This window comes from Telopea speciosissima, chromosome 11 (assembly GCF_018873765.1).
Source record: "Telopea speciosissima isolate NSW1024214 ecotype Mountain lineage chromosome 11, Tspe_v1, whole genome shotgun sequence".
NCBI classification, from domain to species: Eukaryota; Viridiplantae; Streptophyta; class Magnoliopsida; order Proteales; family Proteaceae; genus Telopea; species Telopea speciosissima.
The window spans coordinates 6504103-6524294 of record NC_057926.1 but is presented as its reverse complement, the minus strand read 5'-3'; the positions used below and the strand labels follow the sequence as shown (position 1 = coordinate 6524294).

At 37.2% G+C, this 20192-nt stretch overlaps 1 protein-coding gene across 1 annotated transcript in view; it reads left to right on the top strand.

Annotated features, from left to right (window-relative positions):
* The first annotated feature begins 399 nt into the window (after nt 1-399).
* LOC122644571 (mitochondrial import inner membrane translocase subunit TIM44-2-like) overlaps nt 400-20192 on the top strand; it is a 35572-nt gene continuing 15779 nt past the window's right edge. The window contains exons 1-11 of the mRNA XM_043837949.1: nt 400-529; nt 687-793; nt 1524-1607; nt 1745-1820; nt 2544-2588; nt 2700-3122; nt 3234-3302; nt 3693-3757; nt 3866-3934; nt 4034-4106; nt 4233-4337. Coding sequence (XP_043693884.1) covers nt 455-529; nt 687-793; nt 1524-1607; nt 1745-1820; nt 2544-2588; nt 2700-3122; nt 3234-3302; nt 3693-3757; nt 3866-3934; nt 4034-4106; nt 4233-4337 — 1191 coding nt within the window. The 5' untranslated portion in view covers nt 400-454. The remainder of the gene's footprint in view (nt 530-686; nt 794-1523; nt 1608-1744; nt 1821-2543; nt 2589-2699; nt 3123-3233; nt 3303-3692; nt 3758-3865; nt 3935-4033; nt 4107-4232; nt 4338-20192) is intronic.

Sequence of the window (20192 nt, the reverse complement as noted above, 5' to 3'; positions counted from 1 at the left end):
ACTGTATATTAGTAAACAAATCATAGAAAAAGAAAAGAAAATTAATCTTGTTAAGAGGCTTACGAATCTTGTCCATAAAAAAGATGTCAAACCAAACTTGAATGATATAACCTATAGTTGATTTAAAACAGTTACTAAAAATTATCTTAATTTTTCGCCCGAATTTGTTTTTGTAAACGAATAATTCCCGAATCTGAATTCAAACCCGAATTTTATTTTGTTCGCTTTTTTTTGCCAAATCCTTAAATTTACCAAACTCATTATTCAGAATAATTCTTCGTCCGAATAATTCCTGAATCCGAATTTACTAACTATTGTTGTACTCTCTTGCAAAAATTCTGCAACCTTCCACTTTTGACGAAAAATAGAAGAGGAGGGACCGAGCGAGACAGCCTGAGAGGTCTTGTTTTGGCCAAAAATAAAGCAAGGTTTGAAATTTCTGAATTTATCTCTAATGGGTAGCAGAAAACTGGTGCGAGATTTCTTTCTATCCAAGCAACTCCTTTCTCTGCAGCTAAAATCATACCAGGTTTGCTCGCTACAACCCTAATCTCAGCATCAGGTGTTTTTTTTTTCGTTGTCGTATCGATGGGAACCCTACTTTTGGTTGGGGTTTTGGTCACTATATTTTGTTCACGTAATCAAGGAAATGGTACACTTTTCTTTTGTGTGGTTTCTTCATCCAGGCTTCGAATATGAGGCTGCGATTGCTCTCTGAAAATGGACTTTTGGGTTCTCGTGGATTCAGTGTCTTCAATGAGTTCTCAAAGAAAGTCAAAGGAGAAGTTAAAAGGTATGCCTCCCCTCTTTACTTTGCAACTTTCATGTAACCTTGTGTTTTGAAATTCGTCGTTGTTTTTTTGTTGATTCTATAAATTAGCAGTCAAAACCCAGGAGACAGGCGTCTCATACATTGAAAAGAAAGAGAAATGAACAATGGAAGAGTTCTCTATTTAAGTCTGCTTTAGCGTGTTTACTTTCTCAATTTACTGTTATTCTTTATAACATTATTGTTACTAGTATACTTGTTTCAATCGGTTTTTATGTAAGACTTAATGCTTTTTTTTTTTTTTTTGTTGGGGGTGGGGGTTGGGTGGGTGCCCATTTTAATTGCAGCAGAAATTTTCTGTTATACTTAGTTGACTGAGGTGAAATCCATTTTCTTTTCCTCGTGTTACTTCTTTCTACTGAAAGGGCAAAACAACGAGTCGTTTGCCTGTTAGGGTTGATATCTTTGTGTTTTCTGTGCTATTTTTCCGGATGGATCAGCTATTTATTATGGGTTTAAATCTATCTGAGATAGAAATAAATTCCTTACTCCATTTTTTACTCTAACCCTTTATGTCTCCCTTCATTTTCTGTTAGTATTACTGCCATCCTGGGTACCACCTGCCACCTTTATTATATTGTTACTATTACTTTCATCTTTGCACTTGCTCATTCTGTTACTTGGCAGTTCTCAGCTCATATATGATTTCCTGTACTGTTTTTTAATTCCATCTGCGGTTTTTATTTGGTGGTAGTAATATGGATTTCCAGCAGTCAGTCAAGGAACTCAAGGAGAAAGCAGGTGAGCTGAAAGAGGTGAAAGAAGAACTAAAAGTCAGGTAATTTTAGGATATAGTCGCTCCATGCCTTCTGGAATTTTTGGTTTTCTAGGTTGTAGGTTGAGACATACTTTTGTATGCCAAAGGCTGCCAGACACTTCAGAGGAGGGCCTTAGATGGTGAACTGGTGAATGCAGAACGAAGCAGACAGCGGAGCAGTTGTACAAGCGTGCAGACAGCGTGTGGGTAGAAGCTGAATCTACTGCGAAGAAGGTCAGTTCAAAATTACCTACAGATGCTGCACTGATTGAAAGATTTTTATTCTGAAACTAACTGATCAGAATTATTCTATTAGTCAAAATTTAGAAGATTCATGACTTTTTGTGGCTGTAATAATTATCAGAACCTTTTGAAACTTTGTTTTTTGTGTGTATATTTTTAGACATGTTTTGGGTTCTTAACTTCGCTGTTTTACTTCTCAGCAGAATGACAGAATAGCAGTTCTATTTACCTCCCTCTGGTTTAAGGCAAACTCGTCTCCATACGTCTGTTGGTGCATTTGTCATGCTACTTTTATCGAATCCCTTCACTTTCCTATTTGTGTCCTTGTTCTGTTCTGGGATCTTAGCCATTTTTCCGATTTCTTGAAAAAAGATGTTCTTTCTGTTTTTTTTTGTGGAAATTTTTTATCTCCTTGTTTCACTTGCCCTAGGGTTTGTTCATACTTTGGTTTTCAGTTTGCATCAGCTACATTTTAAGTTTTTTGTAATTTTGAAAGTAAGCTGCTTTCCCTTTCTTGCTTGCACTATTGTTTAATCATGGATAATTTGCGATCTGTTATGGCCATTGTGGATCAGGTTCTTCCAAGCCATGGTTTCATGGTCCCGTTGTTTTGGCAATTTTTCCTCCATGCTTTTGCTTTATAGCCAGCAAAGCTGGTTTTCAAATTGTGGTATTCTTCATTCATTAATCTTTGAGAACTTTGTTTCTTTTCAGGTTACTGCCAATGTAAAGGAGAAGATTTCAGCTGCCACGGAAGAGGTGAGTCATTTGTTGTTGCATTTGTGAAGCCTTTTGTTGAATTATGATTGTTTTTTATAGTTTTAGGATCCACTGAAAACATTATTGCCTTCCCCTTGTATCACAATTTAGGTCAAGGAGAGCCTTGGAATAAGACAGCAAGAGTCATCTGGATCCTCCAACACCTCAGCTAAATCTGATTCTGCTGCGATGGATGAAGACAGTACTACATCTGGAAAAGAAAATTCCCAGCAATCTGAATCTGTTGATGCTAAAGAATCATTATTTGGCAGATTTAGGTCTGGTGTTTCTTCTGCTTCTCCTAGAGTTTTTGAAGCCTTTCAAAAATTGAAGGATGCAAAGGTCATTGACTTAGCCAAGAAGGGCTATGACACAGTAAAAGATGAGTTAAATGGTAACCCTGCTAAGAGAAGGCACGTGCAAAATGTAACTTCCTCTACATCAACAGGAGAACGAAGTACGAGAACTGACATTGTTGTTGTACCCACAAAGCAGTCAAAGTGGGGTAAGAAGTGGGGAGCATTTAAAATGAAGGTAAATGGTCCACTGGTCTTATTTCCTATCTGTGGGAATAGCGTAGATGGACTATTTCTTTCATTTAGTATGTAGCTCCTCACTTGAACTTGATCTTCTGTTTCTTTCTAGATGCAAGGTCATCCTGTATTCAAGCGCATAAGTGGGATCGGTGAGCCTGTTGTAACAAAGGGTCAGGAGGTACATTTTCTTTCTTAAACTATTATTCCTTTTCCTTCCCATCCACATCACACTGTTGTTTTGGCTTGTACACATTTTATTGGCGCATAATCTTTCTCACTATTGTTGGAACATGCCATTTTATGGAAAGGATGATCAATATAAGAACACTGACAGAGTTACTAGGAAACTCCTTTCCTAGTCAGTTTCATCTACTCTTCAATTATTTTTAATAGTGGGGTTTTTTCTTTCCTTACTGACAAGAGATGTTGCAATTTAACTGCATGGACATGCCTATCTCTTTGGTTTTTGACTTTTTGGTGTTAAGTGTTGACAGACATTCTATTACTCCCATGGTTCCTTGTTGAAAGTAAGCGGTTATAACTAGATTTGGGGTTGGAATTTTGGCAGTTTGCAGAGGACTTGCGGGAACGTTGGGAAACTAGTGATCATCCGGTTGTTCATAAAATACAAGAGTATTCTGCTACACTTAAATCAGTTTGTGATTTCCTTTCAGCTATTGTACTGGAGGCTTCATATATATTGCCATTTCTGCTGCTAATTTAGTGTGTTCTCATTGACAGTATCAATGAAACAGTTTTTGGAGAAACAACAGCTGCGTTATGTTTCAAGGAGATACGTCGTCGAGATCCGTAAGATAGCCTTCTTCTTCTGCTTTCTCTTTCTGGGGTTTTCATGATTCAACAATGGCAATCTAATCACTCTACTGTATAAAATTTCGCATGTTCAAGCTCTTTTTCTTTACCGGAGTTTGCAGCTGAAGTTCAGGAAATGATAAAGCCAACCCTGAATGCTTATATCAAGGTAACTACTGAAGTTCATATGAGATTGCAGGAACAGGAAATGTTTTTAGTTTTTCCCTTTTGGTGTATTATAGTGATATTTTGGCAGCCTGTTTACATCTGTACTAAGTAACAAATTCTTGTGCAGGGTGACGTGGAAACACTGAAGAAGAACTGTAGTCCTGGAGTGCTTGAACGTTGTAAAGCAGAGCATAGAGCTTATGAAAGCCAGGGTATTTTCTTTGACAATAAGGTATGGTTGATTAATTGTTGATCAGATATTCATTTTTCTCCATCCAGTAGGTCAGGGTTAATATTCTTGATTCTCCTGGACAAAATTGGTCCGAGTATATTGTTCTGTCACTTGTAAAGGTTCCGGTGGATGTTTCTGAGAGTAACATTTTTTTTGTAATGCATGGCCAAATACAGTTGAAAGAATAATGGGAAATATAAATGGAAATGTCAAATACTTTGTCCATGGGGTTTTTGTTCTATCTGCTCACTAAAAAGTTTACTATATGCAAGAAAAGGTCACATAGGAAGCCTTCTTGAAACTGCAATGTATTTATTGGTGATAAACATGAAGAATTTGGTCTTTGTACCTGTTCTCATCATTTAGATATATTGTTAATCACTGGTAATAATGTTAGATTATATTAGGCTCTGAATTTTTGAATCATGCAATTAACCAATTCAGTGAAGTTGTTTATTGTGCATAATACATGGTTTTGGAATAGCCATGATAGTCATTAATTACCGTTACATTTTACGAAGCCTATATTGAGAATTTACATGCATTATATAATTAACCAACTAATCAGGGTTGCATTAACAACAGTAGGGTTAACAATTATTTCTTTTAGAGTAAATTACTCTGACCTCCCCTGACCTTTCTGACAATTCAGCGAACCTCTCGTGTTTCTGACAATTACTCAAACGTCCCTTACTTTTCAAACTTGGTTTCACTTAGCCCCAGTCCGTTAGTATTTTATTTAAAAAAACGAAGGAAACCTGACAAATATACCTATTTTCCCTTTAGGAAGTTACCCTATTGTCCTTAACATGTTTTTTAATGATGCAATCACTTGATTTCGAGGTGAGTTTATGATCTTATAAGAAAGTTGGGGCGGGTTTTAAAACCCTAGCCCAACCCTGAGACCTCAGCTCAGCCCAAACCCAAGCTGGTCCTGAGGTTGGGCTAAGATATCTCAGCCCAGGCCCAACCCTGCTGGGCTCAGCCCAACCCAGCCCGGCCCTGATTCACCTTGATTTTGTCAGGGCCAGGTTGGCCCTGATTTTTTGTCATTTTTGCCCTCCTATGCATTAAAAAAATGAGAAACACCTGTATTGTTATATCTATGGTGTATCTGACCTGTACTCCTCCCAAGGGTTAGACATCTTGAGGTTCCATGTTCAATGTTCTGATTTCTTCTAAAATAGGGCTTGGGAAATGCAAGGGAACAAACAAGTAGGAGTACCACTTGCTAAAAGCACTGAATTGTTATGTGCTGATGGGGTGTTGGAGGGCTTCATGATCATATAATTCAATAACATCAGTGCCTTTAACAAATACCTATTACCTCAACCTGGAAGTGGAGAAGCTATCAATTGATAATTCGTCAGTTCCCTAATGAACTTAGTTTGACCACAATCTCGTCCACTGCTTTGTTTCCTGTTAGTAGTGCTTGTATCACACCGTATGTTGTATAATCTGTTAATGCAGTGTAGCAACTTGACTTGAATCGGTTGTATTTGTCTCCAATGTTCACATCAGTAATGGACATTTATCCTGCTTAATGGTTTTCATTTACACAACTTATTTATCGATGGTAATTCCCATTATCTCAGGGATAAGATGATGAATATGCATCTATAACTATGATATTATGTTTTTTATTCCATTTCCTCACCTTTTATTATGCAAGATTTAACAGTTATTAATTCCAGTGGAAATTAGCTATAGGAAACTAAATTTAACCGTAAAGAAAAGCCAAATCAAATTAAGACAAGAGAAACATAGAGGTTGATACACCAACACACACACACACACACACACACACACACACACACACACACAGAGAGAGAAAGGACAGCAATAGGAAACTAAAATCAACCATTATTTCAAAGGACAACATATAAAAAAAAAGAAATGGTGAAACACCAAGTCACCAACAAGAGGTGCCCCAAGTTCTTGAGTTGCAGAAGTCAGAAGAAGAGATTGGGAGAGGAGTTCGTTTGAAGTTTGAAGCCTTGAAGGCCTTAGCAATTAGCTCAACGCAGAGGTGCTCCACTGCTCCGTGCTCTTGGGTTGCAAAAGCCAGAAGACGAGATTGAGATAGCAGTTCAATTGAAGTTTGAGCGGATGGCGGTTGAATGCTAGAGTGCTAGCATTTGGTGGGATTTGGGAGAGAAACGGAAAATCCTAAATGAGTAAATGCTGAATGGGAGGAGAAATAAAAAATTCAAAAGTGAAACTTCCTACCATAGGGAAACGTAGAGGTGCTCAGAGTTCTTGAGTTGCAGAAGTCTGAAGAAGAGATTGGGAGAGGAGTTCGATTGAAGTTTGAAGCCTTGAAGGCCTTAGCATGTAGCTCAACGTGGTGCTCCACTGCTCTGTGCTCTTGAGCTGTAGAACCCAGAAGACGAGATTGGGAGAGGAATTTGATTGAAGTTTGAAGCCTTAAAGGCTTTAGCAAATAGCTCGTCGGCGGACGGCAGTTGAATGCTAGAGTGCTAGCATTTGGTGGGACTTGGGAGAGAAACGGAAAACCCTAAATGAGTAAATGCTGAATGGGAAGAGAAATCACAAAATCAAAAGTGAAACTTCCTAAAAGACTAAATTGGTAAAAGTGTAATACCTAAAACTAAAACCATCATAAAGTCAGGGCTAAAGTCAGGGCCTGGCCGGGCCAGGCTCAGGTCGAGGTTTCAACCCTAGCCCAGCCCAACCCTGAGCTCGGGTTTGAACAATCGAACCCTAAATCACCCTCAATGTTGAAAAACCTAGCCCATGCCCTATTCCTGCTCAGAGCGGGCTAGGGCTTTCTCGGGTCGACAGGGGTGTAAGAGGATTTTGTATTTTACGACCATATTTTGATTTCCTAACCCTTGGTGCGCCCCACTTTGTATCCAACACTAAATTGGAGGTAATTTTGTGCGTGCAAGAGGGGGAGAAATTCTTGTCGGTTGTGGTGAGTAGGAGAGAGAAATAAAGAGTTGGAGAGAAAAAAAAGGAAAAAAATAGGAGAAAAAGGGAAGGAAGTGGAGAAGTGGGAAAAATACAAAAAAAGAACTCGAAATTAAGAGGGTATCTGAGAGTGTGAGTTGGAGAGAGAGTATAAAAGGGAGATAGTGCTCGCGGTAGGAAAGGAGGTAAAAAAGGAAATAAAAGGGAAAACTGTGGAAGGAGAAGAAGAACAAGAAGAAATAAGAAGAAAAACAAAAGAAGAAAAAGAAGATCCTATCAATCTAAGTACAGGTGCTACTTTTAAGGTAAATGGCCAACGTTTGAAGCCATACATTGAGATGCCCGTTCCAAGTACGGAAGAGGTCATGGATCTCCATGAGTCTCTTTACCTTGAAGACTGACTTCTTGGTATGTATCCCCTCCCTTGTCCTTATTCCGTCTTTTCTGCGTGCATTGAGGACACTGCATGAATTAAGTGTGGGGGGATGTGTTGGACTTGATTGGTGAAGTTTGTGAATTTTGATTGTGGCGGTAGTTTGGTTTTGTGCATACGTTTCTTTGATTGCGAAGCGAGAGAGAGAGGGAATTAGGTACCCTAGCATGCGAAATAATAAAAAAATCCCTTTTCAAGGACGGTAATTGATATGTATTTGGTGAGAGGGACCAAGTTGGAAAATATGAACACTATTTCGCTTGATGGCTAGATTCCTCTATGTGTTTTATGGACCCTTTGATTTTTTGGCTAGTAGTTGAGACCAATTTGTTTGTGGCAAGGCAAGGCATGAAAGTGAAAAAAAGAAAAAAAGAGAAAAGAGAAAGGAAAGTGAAATTCCTTGGGACTAGACAGGGCACTGTTGCCTCAGGAAGCAGGGTGACTTGTTCGAAATTCCTTGGAAGGAAACTCAAAAAAAAAAAAAAAAAAAAAACTCTTGCATCATTGTCTCAATGTCTTATGGATATATGCAAAAAGCAAAGCTACCAAGTATTTGGGTGTCTGGTGTATGCTCCACCATGTCATTCAGAGAACAACAGTGGAGTAGAAATAGAGTTTGTTGTTGAAAAAAAGAGAGGAAGAAGTTATTGTCTTAATGCCTGAAAAGAAAGTATGGTAAAAAATGCTCAAAGCCCAAGTCTTTGGTTCCATCGATGCTATGAGTGGTTTACTTGAAGGTGAATAGTATTCAAAAAATATGAGGAGATCCCTGGAACTTGATGCATGCTTGTTACTTGAATTGATGTGGGGTGATAAAATTCCAGTGTGGGGGAACCTTTGGCTCCTTGATCTTTTATTGAGCACGTTTTGGGATTATGTGCATTATCCTACTCATGCCATGATTAAAATTTGCAGCATTCTTTTTCTTATTGAATTTTGGGTGTATATTTACTGCAAACACCCACGAGACAAAACTCGTACACTAGGGGTAACCTAGGGGTTTAAAGGCTTGTTGCACATGCTAAGTGCAACCGTGATTCCTACGAAAGTGAGTTAGGATTTTTGCATTCTAGGTTAGTTTTTCTTTTTGTCTACATGAGGGCAAGTAACGTTCAAGTATGGGGGAATCTGATGAGCACATTTATGTGTGACATCTTAGGGCATAAAACATGCATTTTACCACATTGGACAGAGTTACTCGGTGCTTTCTTGTGCTTTTCAGGTTTTTGGGCTATTTATTGCTATTCTGGACTATCGGGGGCTACATCTCCAAATTTACACGTAAAGTTGCCCAATGTTTTTGCATGGCTGTGTTCAGGGCTAAATTTTGAGCAAGATGGACGTGATGGAATTCAGTTACACATCCATTTAGGCCTCCATGCAGTTGATTATTCTTTTTAGCCCAAGAAAGAATAATGGGTCAGAAATGAGTTGTAATGCAAGTCCATGGCCATTCTGCCACTTCCTAAGGACATTTTTGGTATCAAAGGAGGTATTTCTAATCAATGGTGGAGATCTACTGCAAGTACAAGACCGTTTCGACAATTTTCCAGTCTTGAAGAGAGAGAAGAACTGCTATCCACATGGGGGACCCATGTCAAGCTTCCACGATTTTTAAAGGGTGCACCCTCCACGTTTTTTCTAGAGGACAACTTTAGTATTTAATTAATGGGAAAAGGTTCTCTGTCCGGGAGTGTGGCCTACGCCAGCACTCCCATGAGTCTATCTCTCTCCTCCCCATGTGAAAAGACACTTCTACCCCCTTTTTTTAAGGAGAGAGATAGACACATGGGAGTGCTGGTGTAGGCCACACTCCTGCACAGAAAACTGCTTCCCTTAATTAATTGATTGAGTGGAAGTCCTAATCATCATCATCATCATTCTCTCTCTAACTTTCCAAGGGCACTTTTGGAATTGTACTATGGATAGATTTCTTTTGAAAAACATTCTCTTATTCTTGGAAGGTTGAAAAGTCAAAGATGCCTTGATCTCATTGCTTGGAGAAGACGCTTACAAAGAAAAGGAAGCACAAATTTAGAATTAGAAAATTACTTTTTGAAAAATAGAAGGTTTATGTAGCTATGATTCTTATCTCTCTTAGTTTTTATTTTTTCTCTTTTCTCTTGGGGATCAAGCTATGTAAAGGAGGAAGGAGGAGAATATTCTCTTATTTTGGGATTTCTCTCTTCCCTTCTCTCTCCCCTCCGCGTTTTTTAGAAGGAGAGGCCCTAAAACTGTGGAGCCCCTCTCCCTCTTCTCCCTTCTCCTCCTTCCCCCTATAAATACCCCATGCCTTCTCTTGTAAACATGTTCAATTCATTAGTGAAATTTCTTCTTCTCTTCTTCTAGTTTTGGTTTTCTAAGTTTTAGTTTGATTTTATGATTTCAATTCCATGGTTGTAATGCTTTTGATTCATGCTTTAATTTTATGTTTTCAATTTGGTTGTAATAATTTAATTCTAGTTTAGTTTTAAAGCTTTCTAGTCTAGGCTTCTAATTCTAGTGAGAAGATTTAGAAGACTTGGAAGAGGAAGTCATGCAAGGATTAATCAAGCGTTCAAGCTTCATCAAATTACATTCATGCAAGGCCTAGTCAATTCATGCACTTTCAACTTTAGTAGAAGGGAGTATCAATTTCTTATTTTTATTTTTATGTTCATCTTCTTCTTAATCTGTTAATTCTTCTAGTTTCTAATTTGTTCTTCTTATTCTATACCTCTTTCTTCTTCTATTAGTTTTATTTTATTAGTATCTCCATTAGTCCCTCAATTCTATTAGGAATTCTCATTCTCCACTTTTTATTTTATTTTTCATTTTCTACCTCTCTAATTCAATCATGCTTTTAGGATTTTATTTTTTTAGTTACTATTATCATTGTGCATTATGGTAGGATTTTAATTTAATTATTTTTGTTTTAATTTTGGATTTGGTAGCGCCATTTCAAGTGTGAGAAGTAAGCAAATTTCAATCCGGTTCAAGCCCCTTCGGGTTCTACATTTCTAATCTCTTAGTCTCATTCTCCCTCTCTTATCTATTTTTTTTGGATTTTTTTTTTTTGTCGCTGTGATGTGTGGCTACAATTTATTCCTTTAAATCTGCGTTAGTTTTGATAGGTTAGATGCTTATGTGTTAGGACGCCAATCCAATTCCTTAGATGCATAATTTCGCTAGATGCTTGAGAGTTAGGACACGTTAATTTAATTACCATTAGTTTAGTCCACCACTTTAATTAATTTGGTTCACTTTGCATGGCTTTTAAGTGAGTAAAATAGAGTGGTGTACATTTCCTTGAGTTTGACCCGTAGCTACGATTGATCCGTACGCTGGCGGTTATTATTTCTTGCAAAAACAAGTTTTTGATAGCCCAAAAGGCCTTGTGCTCAAGCTCAACAGGTAAGTGACACGCCTTTCCATACACTAGACGGTACAGAGATTGACCAAGATAGGTCTTGAAGGTCGTCCTATGGGCCCACGACGCATTTACCAATCTATTAGACCAATCCTTGCGGTTCGGGTTGATGGTTTTCTCAAGAATTTGCTTTATCTGTCTATTTGAAACCTTAACCTGGCCACTTGTCTGGGGATGGTAGGGTGTGGCCAACTTGTGAATGTCACTATATTTCCTCATGAAGGCCTCAAAGGGCCGGTTGCAAAAGTGCTTGCCCCGATCGCTAATGTTGGGGAGTACCAAAATGGGAGAAGATGTGCTCCTTTAGGAATTTCACAACCACATTGTGGTTATTGGTCTTACAAGAAACTGCCTCAATCCATTTAGACACATAGTCCATAGCAAGTAATATGTATAGGTTACCAAAAGAATTAGGGAAAGGCCCCATGAAATCTATGCCCCATGCATCAAACACTTCAACCACCAGAATTGGGTTGAGGGGCATCATGTTCCTTCTGGTGAGACGTCCTAAAGATTGGCATGAAGGACACGCTTTGCAAGAAGTAAAAGCGTCTCTAAAAAGAGTAGGCCAATAATAACCGCAAGCGTACGGATCAATCGTAGCTACGGGTCGAACTCAAGGAGATGTACGCCACTCTATTTTGCTCACTTAAAAGCAATGCAAAGTGAACCAAATTAATTAAAGTGGTGGACTAAACTAATGATAATTAAATTAATGCGTCCTAACTCATAAGCATCTATTGAAATTACGCATCTAAGGAATTGAATTGGCGTCCTAACACATAAGCATCTAACCTATCAATACTAACGCGGATTTGAAAGAATAAATTGCAGCCACACACCACAACCACAAAAAAAAATAAAAAATAAAAGAAAGAGATGAGAGAGGGAGAATGAGATTAAGAGATTAGAGATGTAAAACCCCAAGGGGCTTGAACCGGATTGAAATTTGTTTGCTTCTCACACTTGAAATGGCGCTACCAAATCTGAAATTAAAACAAAATTAATTAAATTAAGATTCTAACATAATGCATGATAATAATAGTGAATAAAAAATAAAAATCTTAAAAGCATGATTGAATTAGAGAGGTAGAGAATGAGAAATATAATAAAAAGTGGAGAATGAGAGTCCTACTAGAATGGAGGGATTAATGGAGATGAGAATACTAATAAAATAAAACTAATAGAAGAAGAAAGAGGTAGAGAATAAGTAGAAGAAATTAGAAACTAGAAGAATTAAGAGGTTAAGAAGAAGAACATAAAAATAAAAATAAGAAATTGATACTCCCTTCTACCAAAGTTGAAAGTGCATGATTTAATTAGGCCTTGCATGAATGTAGTTGAAGAAGCTTGAACACTTGAATAATCATTGCATGACTTTCTCTTCCAAGTCTCTAACTCTTTTCACTAGAATTAGAAGCCTAGACTAGAAAGCTTTAAAACTAAATTAGAATTAAATTATTACAACCATATTGAAGGCATAAAATTAAAGCATGAATCAAAAGCATTACAACAATGGAATTGAAAATCAGAAAATCAAACTAGAACTTAGAAAGCCGAAAACTGGAAGAAGAGAAGAAGAAATTTCACTAATGAATTGAACTAGTTTACAAGAGAGAGTATGGGGTATTTATAGGGGGAAGAGGAGAAGGGAGAAGAGGGAGAGAGACCTCCATGGTTTTGAGGGCTTCCTCCTTCTAAAATCGTGGAGGGGAGAGAGGAGACGAGAGAGGATCTCAAAAATAAGGGAATATTCCCTTCTCCTTCCTTTACAATAAGACTTGATCCCTAAGAAAAATAGAAAAAAATAGAAACTAAGAGAGATAAGAATCATAGCTATATAAACCTTCTATTTTTCAAAAAGTAACTTTCTAATTCTAACTTGTGCTTCCTTATCTTTGTAGGTGTCTTCTCTAAGCAATGAGATCAAGGCATCTTTGACTTTTCAACCTTCCAAGGATGAGAGAATCTTCTCCAAAAGAAATCTATCCGAAGTAGAATTCCAAAAGTGCCCTTGGAAAGTTGGAGGAGAGAGAGAGAGTGAAGATGATGACTAGGATTTCCACTCAATCAATTAATTAAATACCAAAGCTGTCCTCTAGAAAAAATGTACAGAGTGCACCCTCTAAAAATCGTGGAACCCTGGTGTACCTTAAAAAATCGTGGACAGTGTTGTGGGCCTTCAAAAGTTGCGGAGGGCATGAGGCAGTGTGGGTCTCCCCCATGTGGGTAGCAGTTCTTCTCTCTCTTCAAGAATGAAAAACTACCGAAATGGTCCTGTAATTGCAGTAGATCTCCACTATTGATTAGAAATGCCTTCTTTAATGTCAAAAATATCCTTGGGAAGTGGCAGAATGGATTTGGGCTTGCATTCCAACTCTTTTCTGACCCATTATCCTTTCTTGGCCTGAAAAGAACAATCAACTGCATGGAGGCCTAAACGGATGCTTAATTGAATTCCGTCACATCCATCTTGCTCAAAATTTAGCCCTGAACACAGGCATGCAAAAACATTGGGCAGCTTTATGTGTAAATTTGGAGATGTAGCCTCCGATAGTCCAGAATAGCAATAAATAGCCCAAAAACCTGAAAAGCACAAGAAAGCACCGAGTAACTCTGTCCAATGTGGTAAAATGTATGCTTTATGCCTTAAGATTTCACACATAAATGTGCTCATCAGATTCCCCCACACTTGAACGTTACTTGTCCTCAAGTAAACAAAAAGAAAAACTAACCTAGAATGCAAAAAAACCTTACTCGCTTTCGTAGGAATCACGGTTGCACTTAGCATGTGCAACAAGCCTTTAAACCCCTAGGTTAGCCTTAGTGGACGAGTTGTGTCTCGTGGGTGTTTGCAGTGAATGTACACCCAAAATTCAATTAGAAAAAGAATGCTGCAAATTTTAATCATGGCACAAGTAGGATAATGCATATAATCTCAAAAAGTGCTCAACTAAAGATCTAGGAGCCAAAGGTTCCCCCACACTTGAATTTTATCACCCCACATCAATTCAAGTAACAAGCATGCATCAAGATTAAGGGATCTCTTCATATCTTCTGAACACTACTCACCTTCAAGTAAACCACTCATAGCATCGATGGAACCAAAGATTCGGGCTTGAGCATTTTTTACCATACTTTTTTTTTCAGGCATTAAGGTAATAGCTTTTCTTTCACAACAGTAAACTCTATTTCTACTCCACTACTGTTCTCTGAATTACATGGTGGAGCATACACTAGACACCCAAATACTTGGTAGCTTCGCTTTTTGCATGTATCTATAAAGACTTTGAAACATTGATGCAAGAGTTTTTTTTTGAGTTTCCTTCCAAGGAATTTCGAACAAGTCACCCTGCTTCCTGAGGCAACAGTGCCCTGTCTAGTCCCAAGGAATTCCACTTTCCTTTTTGTTTTTTTTTTTTTTTTTTCATTCACTTTCACTTTCATGCCTGCCTTGCCACAAACAAATTGGTCTCAACTACTAGCCAAAAGATCAAGGGGTCTATAAAACACAGAGGAATCTAGCCATCAAACAAAATAGTGCTCATATTTTTCAATTCAGCCCCTCTCACCAGATACATACCCATTACCGTCCTTGAAAATGGATTTTTTTTTATTATTTCGCATGCTAGGGCACCTAATTCCCTCTCTCTTGCTTCGCAATCAAAGAGCGTATGCACAAAATAAACTACCGCTACAATCAAAATTCACAAACTTCACCAATTAAGTCCAACACCCCCCTCCCCCACACTGGATTCATGCAATGTCCTCAATGCATGCAGAAAAAAAGGAATAAGGACAAGGGAGGGGATACATACCTGGAAGTTAGTTTTCAAGGTAAAGAGGCTCATGGAGATCCATGACCTCTTCCTCAACTGGGGCATCTCAATGTATGGCTTCAAACGTTGGCCATTTACCTTAAAAGTAGCACCTGTACTTGGATTGGCAACTTCAATAGCCCCATGAGGATAAACAGTCTGAACAATGTAGGGGCCATCCCATCTAGAGCGCAACTTACCTGGAAAGATGTGCAAACGAGAATTGTACAACAAAACTTTCTGACCTACCTCAAAAGATTTTCTCAAAATGTTCCTATCATGGAAAGCCTTGGTTTTTGCCTTGTAAATCTGGGCATTCTCATATACTTCATTCCTAAGCTCTTTCAACTCAGATAGTTGGAGTTTCCTATGGGCACCTACTTAAGGTAAGTACTTCAATCCTAGATCTAAGGCCAATTTTTTTTTTTCCGGGTAAGAATCTAGGACCAAATTATGGTATGCAAGAAATTAGAATTAATTGATTGTACAAAGGGGTTGGTGTTAGAGTTTGATTTTTCTGCTGGTGGACAGATTTGTTAGGTCATGAGATATTGATTGTACATTTGTACCTCCCTATAGACCTAAAATTTTGATGTGACATTTTAGAAAACGTGGATGACATGTAGAGGAATGTTTCTTCCAAATTTGGATTTGTTTTGATTTCGTTTGATAGGGTAATAAAATACTGGACTTCCGACTGATGTACTGAGATTACAAATTGGGCCCTGATCTTGGGAAAATCATAACTGGACTTGTACAAAGAATTTTAATGTAATTTTTGGATGGAATGATCCTTATTTGAATTTATATTATCTCATAAGTAAATTAGAAAGTGAAGATTCTGATACATCTTACCGCTGTGTACAAAAATAGGCTGATTTTGAACACTGTACCTTAGGAGATTGGTTACCCGACCTAGGAGTTGATTCTGAGTCTAAAATTTTTGATGGATATATTTGTGTCTAGTTTAATTATAATCAATTTGGAGGTATGTTCGATTTGTGAGCTATTTGTTTCACATTTAATGGTTGCAGTCCATAGATTTCGGCAGAATCTATGTACTGAACTTGTGAGTCATATTTCGCTAATAATGACTTAGAATTTGAAGTTTAAATTTTGAGTTATTGTTAACCTATTGTTATTTGAAAAAAAATTGTAGTGCAGTGTGTACCCAGTGCACGAGGCTCTCGCCACTGCTGGATTTGGGAAGGGTCATAATGTTCATAGCCTTACCCCTACTTTTGCAGAGAGGCTGTTTCCAGACTCGAACCCATGACCTCTTGGTCACAATGGAGCAACCTTAACCGTTGCACCAAGGTTTGCCCTCTTTATTACAAAAAAAATTGTACACCTTTTTAATGCCATAAGAGGTATTTCTATACTGATTCCATTTTTCACGTAGATTCTTTCAGAATTTTGTTGGAAGAGTATAGGACTTTTAGAGGGGGGATGTGTATTTGATTATATAGGAATATATTCGGTAATGTATTAATAATGAATACGTATATGTAATAGACAGCCGAGGTTGTTTTACTTTGAACGTTAATGTAATCGATATTTGGAGCGACATCGAGGTGAGTGAGATTAACAGAATCCTATGTATTGTTTTATATAAATCTCTTTTTTGATTTACTGTTGTATTAAATGGTATAATTGATATAGCATGAATGATTTTGGAATATGTTTTGTTTTATTATAAAAAGAATACATAAATGTTTTAGGCCCAATGGTTTTCATGGATTTGTGTTGATGATTTGTTACCATTGGACTGCTACCCTTACCAACACAAGTTGATGTTGTGGTGGGTTTAGAACAAAGGGTGGGTTTCCTCTTCATAGGAGCCTTGTACCAAACTACGTGAGTCTCCCACTGACTTCTAAGCTCATTGGGTGGATTGGAATTGAGTCATAGTGGGAAGATGGTGAGGCAGAACACTACATAAGGGCAAGGTTTTTCCCTGCATAGGAGCCTTGTACTGGACTACATGAGCCAAAGCCACTGATCTTTTCCCTCGAGCTCTTTACATTTATTTGTGGATTTCTCTTGAGGTGAATGACGGGATTTCTGTGTTTGTAAACTTCTAAGTTTTATAACATGATTTGATTAATTTGATTTGTATTATGAAACTGCATATTGAATGTGATTTGAAATATTTTTTGATATTTGAAATAGCATATGCTTTATCGATATTATGGTTTTGTTTCCCCTTGCTCATTATGTTTTCCCAAGCTTACTCCTTTAGTTTTTTTTTTTAAGATGATGTTGAACAAGAATCTTGTTATTGTGAAGAGTGCACTGTGGTTGTTGAATGCTCAAAATTATGATATTTGATCTTTTCAACTTAATTTCTTATAGTTGGAACAATTGTTGATGGTTTTCGATTTTGATTCAGATACATTTATTTATATAAGAATTTGAAGAATTGAGATTTAATAGAGATTATTTTCACTTTTAGTTGTGGTGTCACCAACATATTTGAGCTTAGACAACTGAGTTGAATAATGATTAATTGTCATTTAAAGTTTTTTGCTCTTTATATTTGTGATGATGATGAGGATTAATTGGAATTAAGAAATTATGGTTAAATTTTCGGTTCATTATCTAAACCATTTCCGATCCTGTGTTTTCGAGTAATGACCTTTATCCCTAGACTGGTTTTGGGGGTGTTACAAGTGGATACCATCTCTTGTAACGCCCCCAAAACCAGCCCAAGGGCAAGGGCGTCACACAAAACACAGGATCGTAATATGGTTTAAGGTGAACCAAATATCGAACCATGGTCACTTGGATCTACTCAATCTCATACACATACACTACGGAAGACTTAAAATGGTAACTATTGTCATCACCATGAAACTAAGCTTAAATATCCAAAGTAATCTCAAATTCCATTGTTTAATTTCAAATGTGCTTGTTATACTACAACTATAAATGAAAGTAATCTCAATTGCATCTCAACTGATCAAAACTCGTAACTAAAATTGAAGTAACCGAAAAGTCAAATCCAAAGCCATCTACATAATTAAAACTAAAAGAAAAAATGAAAATCTCTAAATATCCTCATTTTGGAGTCCATCTTCCTCAACAACTGCCATTATTCCTCACACTGAAAAGGTTCCTCCTCAACATCAGATGAAAAGATACTAAGCTTAGGAAAACTTAGTGAGTAAGGGGAAACAAAATCATAATATCGATAAATCATAGGAACTTTCTAATATCAGTAAACTTTTCAAAACATGTTTGATATGCAGTTTCAAAAACATAAATTTGAAGCATTTCAAACCATTAAGTTAAAAAGATTCAACAATTACAAAATAAAAAGTTCAATTATTCATTTCAGTAAGGTCCATATTGTGGTACTGCCAAAGAGTACATATCATATCATAAAACATAGTCATTGGGAAGAGAACTCAGGCTCTTGGGTTACAGAACCGGTAACAGGCTTCTAAGCATGGGAACCCATGCTCCTTAAACGTATGCTCTTGTCTCACCCCCGGCCCTCTTATCCAACCAAAATGGAAATGCGAGCATCAAGCTCTTGGCTCGGAACCAGACAAAGTCCTTAAACGTCCCGTATGCAGTTTCAAAAACATGAATTTGACACATTTCAAACCATTCAAGTTATGTTAAAAAGATTCAACAATTACAAGACAAAAAGTTCAATTATTCATTTCAATAAGGTCCATATTGTGGTACTGCCATAGGTTACATATCATATTATAAAACATAGTCATTGGGAAGAGAACTCAGGCTCACTGAACCGGTAACAGCCTCCTAGGGATGGGAACCCATGCTCCTTAAACGTATGCTCTTGTCTCACCATTGGTCTTCTTATCCAACCAAAATGGAAATGCGAGTGTCAAGCTCTAGGCTCTCTGAACTGGACGAAGTCCTTAAACGTCAGGCTCACGCTTCACTCCTATGCTCAAAATTCCACCCCAACATTTATCCCTCTGTTGGAAGGGTCGCAATCCAACGGTAACAAATCATCCAATACAAATCCATGAAAACATTGGGTCTAAAACATTTATGCATTCTTTTTTAGAATAAAGCAAAACATATCCAAAATCATTCATGCTATATCAATTATGTCATTTAATAGAACAATAAATCAAAGAAAAGATTTATATAAAATACTACATAGGGTTCTGTTAATCTCACTTACCTTGATGCCACTCCAAATATTGATTATGTTATCTTTCAAAGTAAAATAACCTCAGCTGTCTATTACATACACACGTATTCATTATTAATATATTACTGAATATATTCTTATATAATCAAATACGCCTCCCCCCTCCTAAAGTCCTATACTATTCCAACGAAATTTTGAAAGAATCTACGTGACAAATGGAATCAGTATAGAAATTCCTCTTCCGGCATTAAAAAGTTTTCCAATTTTTTTTGTAATAACAGTAGACTTATAGGTTAACAATAATTCAAAATTTAAACTTCAAATTCTTAGTCATTGTTAGCGAAATATGACCCACAAGTTCAGTACATAGATTCTACCGAAATTTGTGGACTGAAACCATTAAATGTGAAACAAATAGCTCACAAATCCAACATACCTCCAAACTGATTATAATTAAACTAGACACAAAAATAATATCTCTAAAAAATTTAAACTCAGAATCAACCCCTAGGTCGGGTAACCAATCTCCTAAAGTACTGTGTTCAGAATCAGTCTATTTCTATACACAGTGGTAAGATGATATCAGAATCCACCTTTTCCCATTTAAAAACGTTCCAAATTTTTTATGAGATAATAGAAATTCAAATAAAGATCATACCGACCAAAAATCACATTAAAATTCTCTTTATAAGTTCCAGTTATAATTTTCCCAAGATTGGGTTCCAGTTTGTGATCCCAGACTTCCCAGTACATCAGTCGGAAGTGCAGTATTTTATTACCCTATCAAACAAAATCAAAATAAGCCCAAATTAGGTAGAGAGATTCCTTTACATGTCATCCACATTCTCTAAAATGTTCACATCAAAATTCTAGGTCTATAGGGAGGTACAATCAATCTCCTATGATCCGACAGATTCGTCCATACAACAGAAAAATCAAACCCTATGACCATCCCCTTTGTACGATCAATCAATTGTGATTTCTTGCAATTTGGTCTTAGATCTAGGATTGAAGTAGTTGCCTCATGATGCAGGTCCAAGCACTAGGAAGAAAAAGAAATAGTCCTAAGGGACTGATTGTTGGAGCCTTAGAAGAATTTTCTTTTCTGTACTTAGTTTTTTTTTTT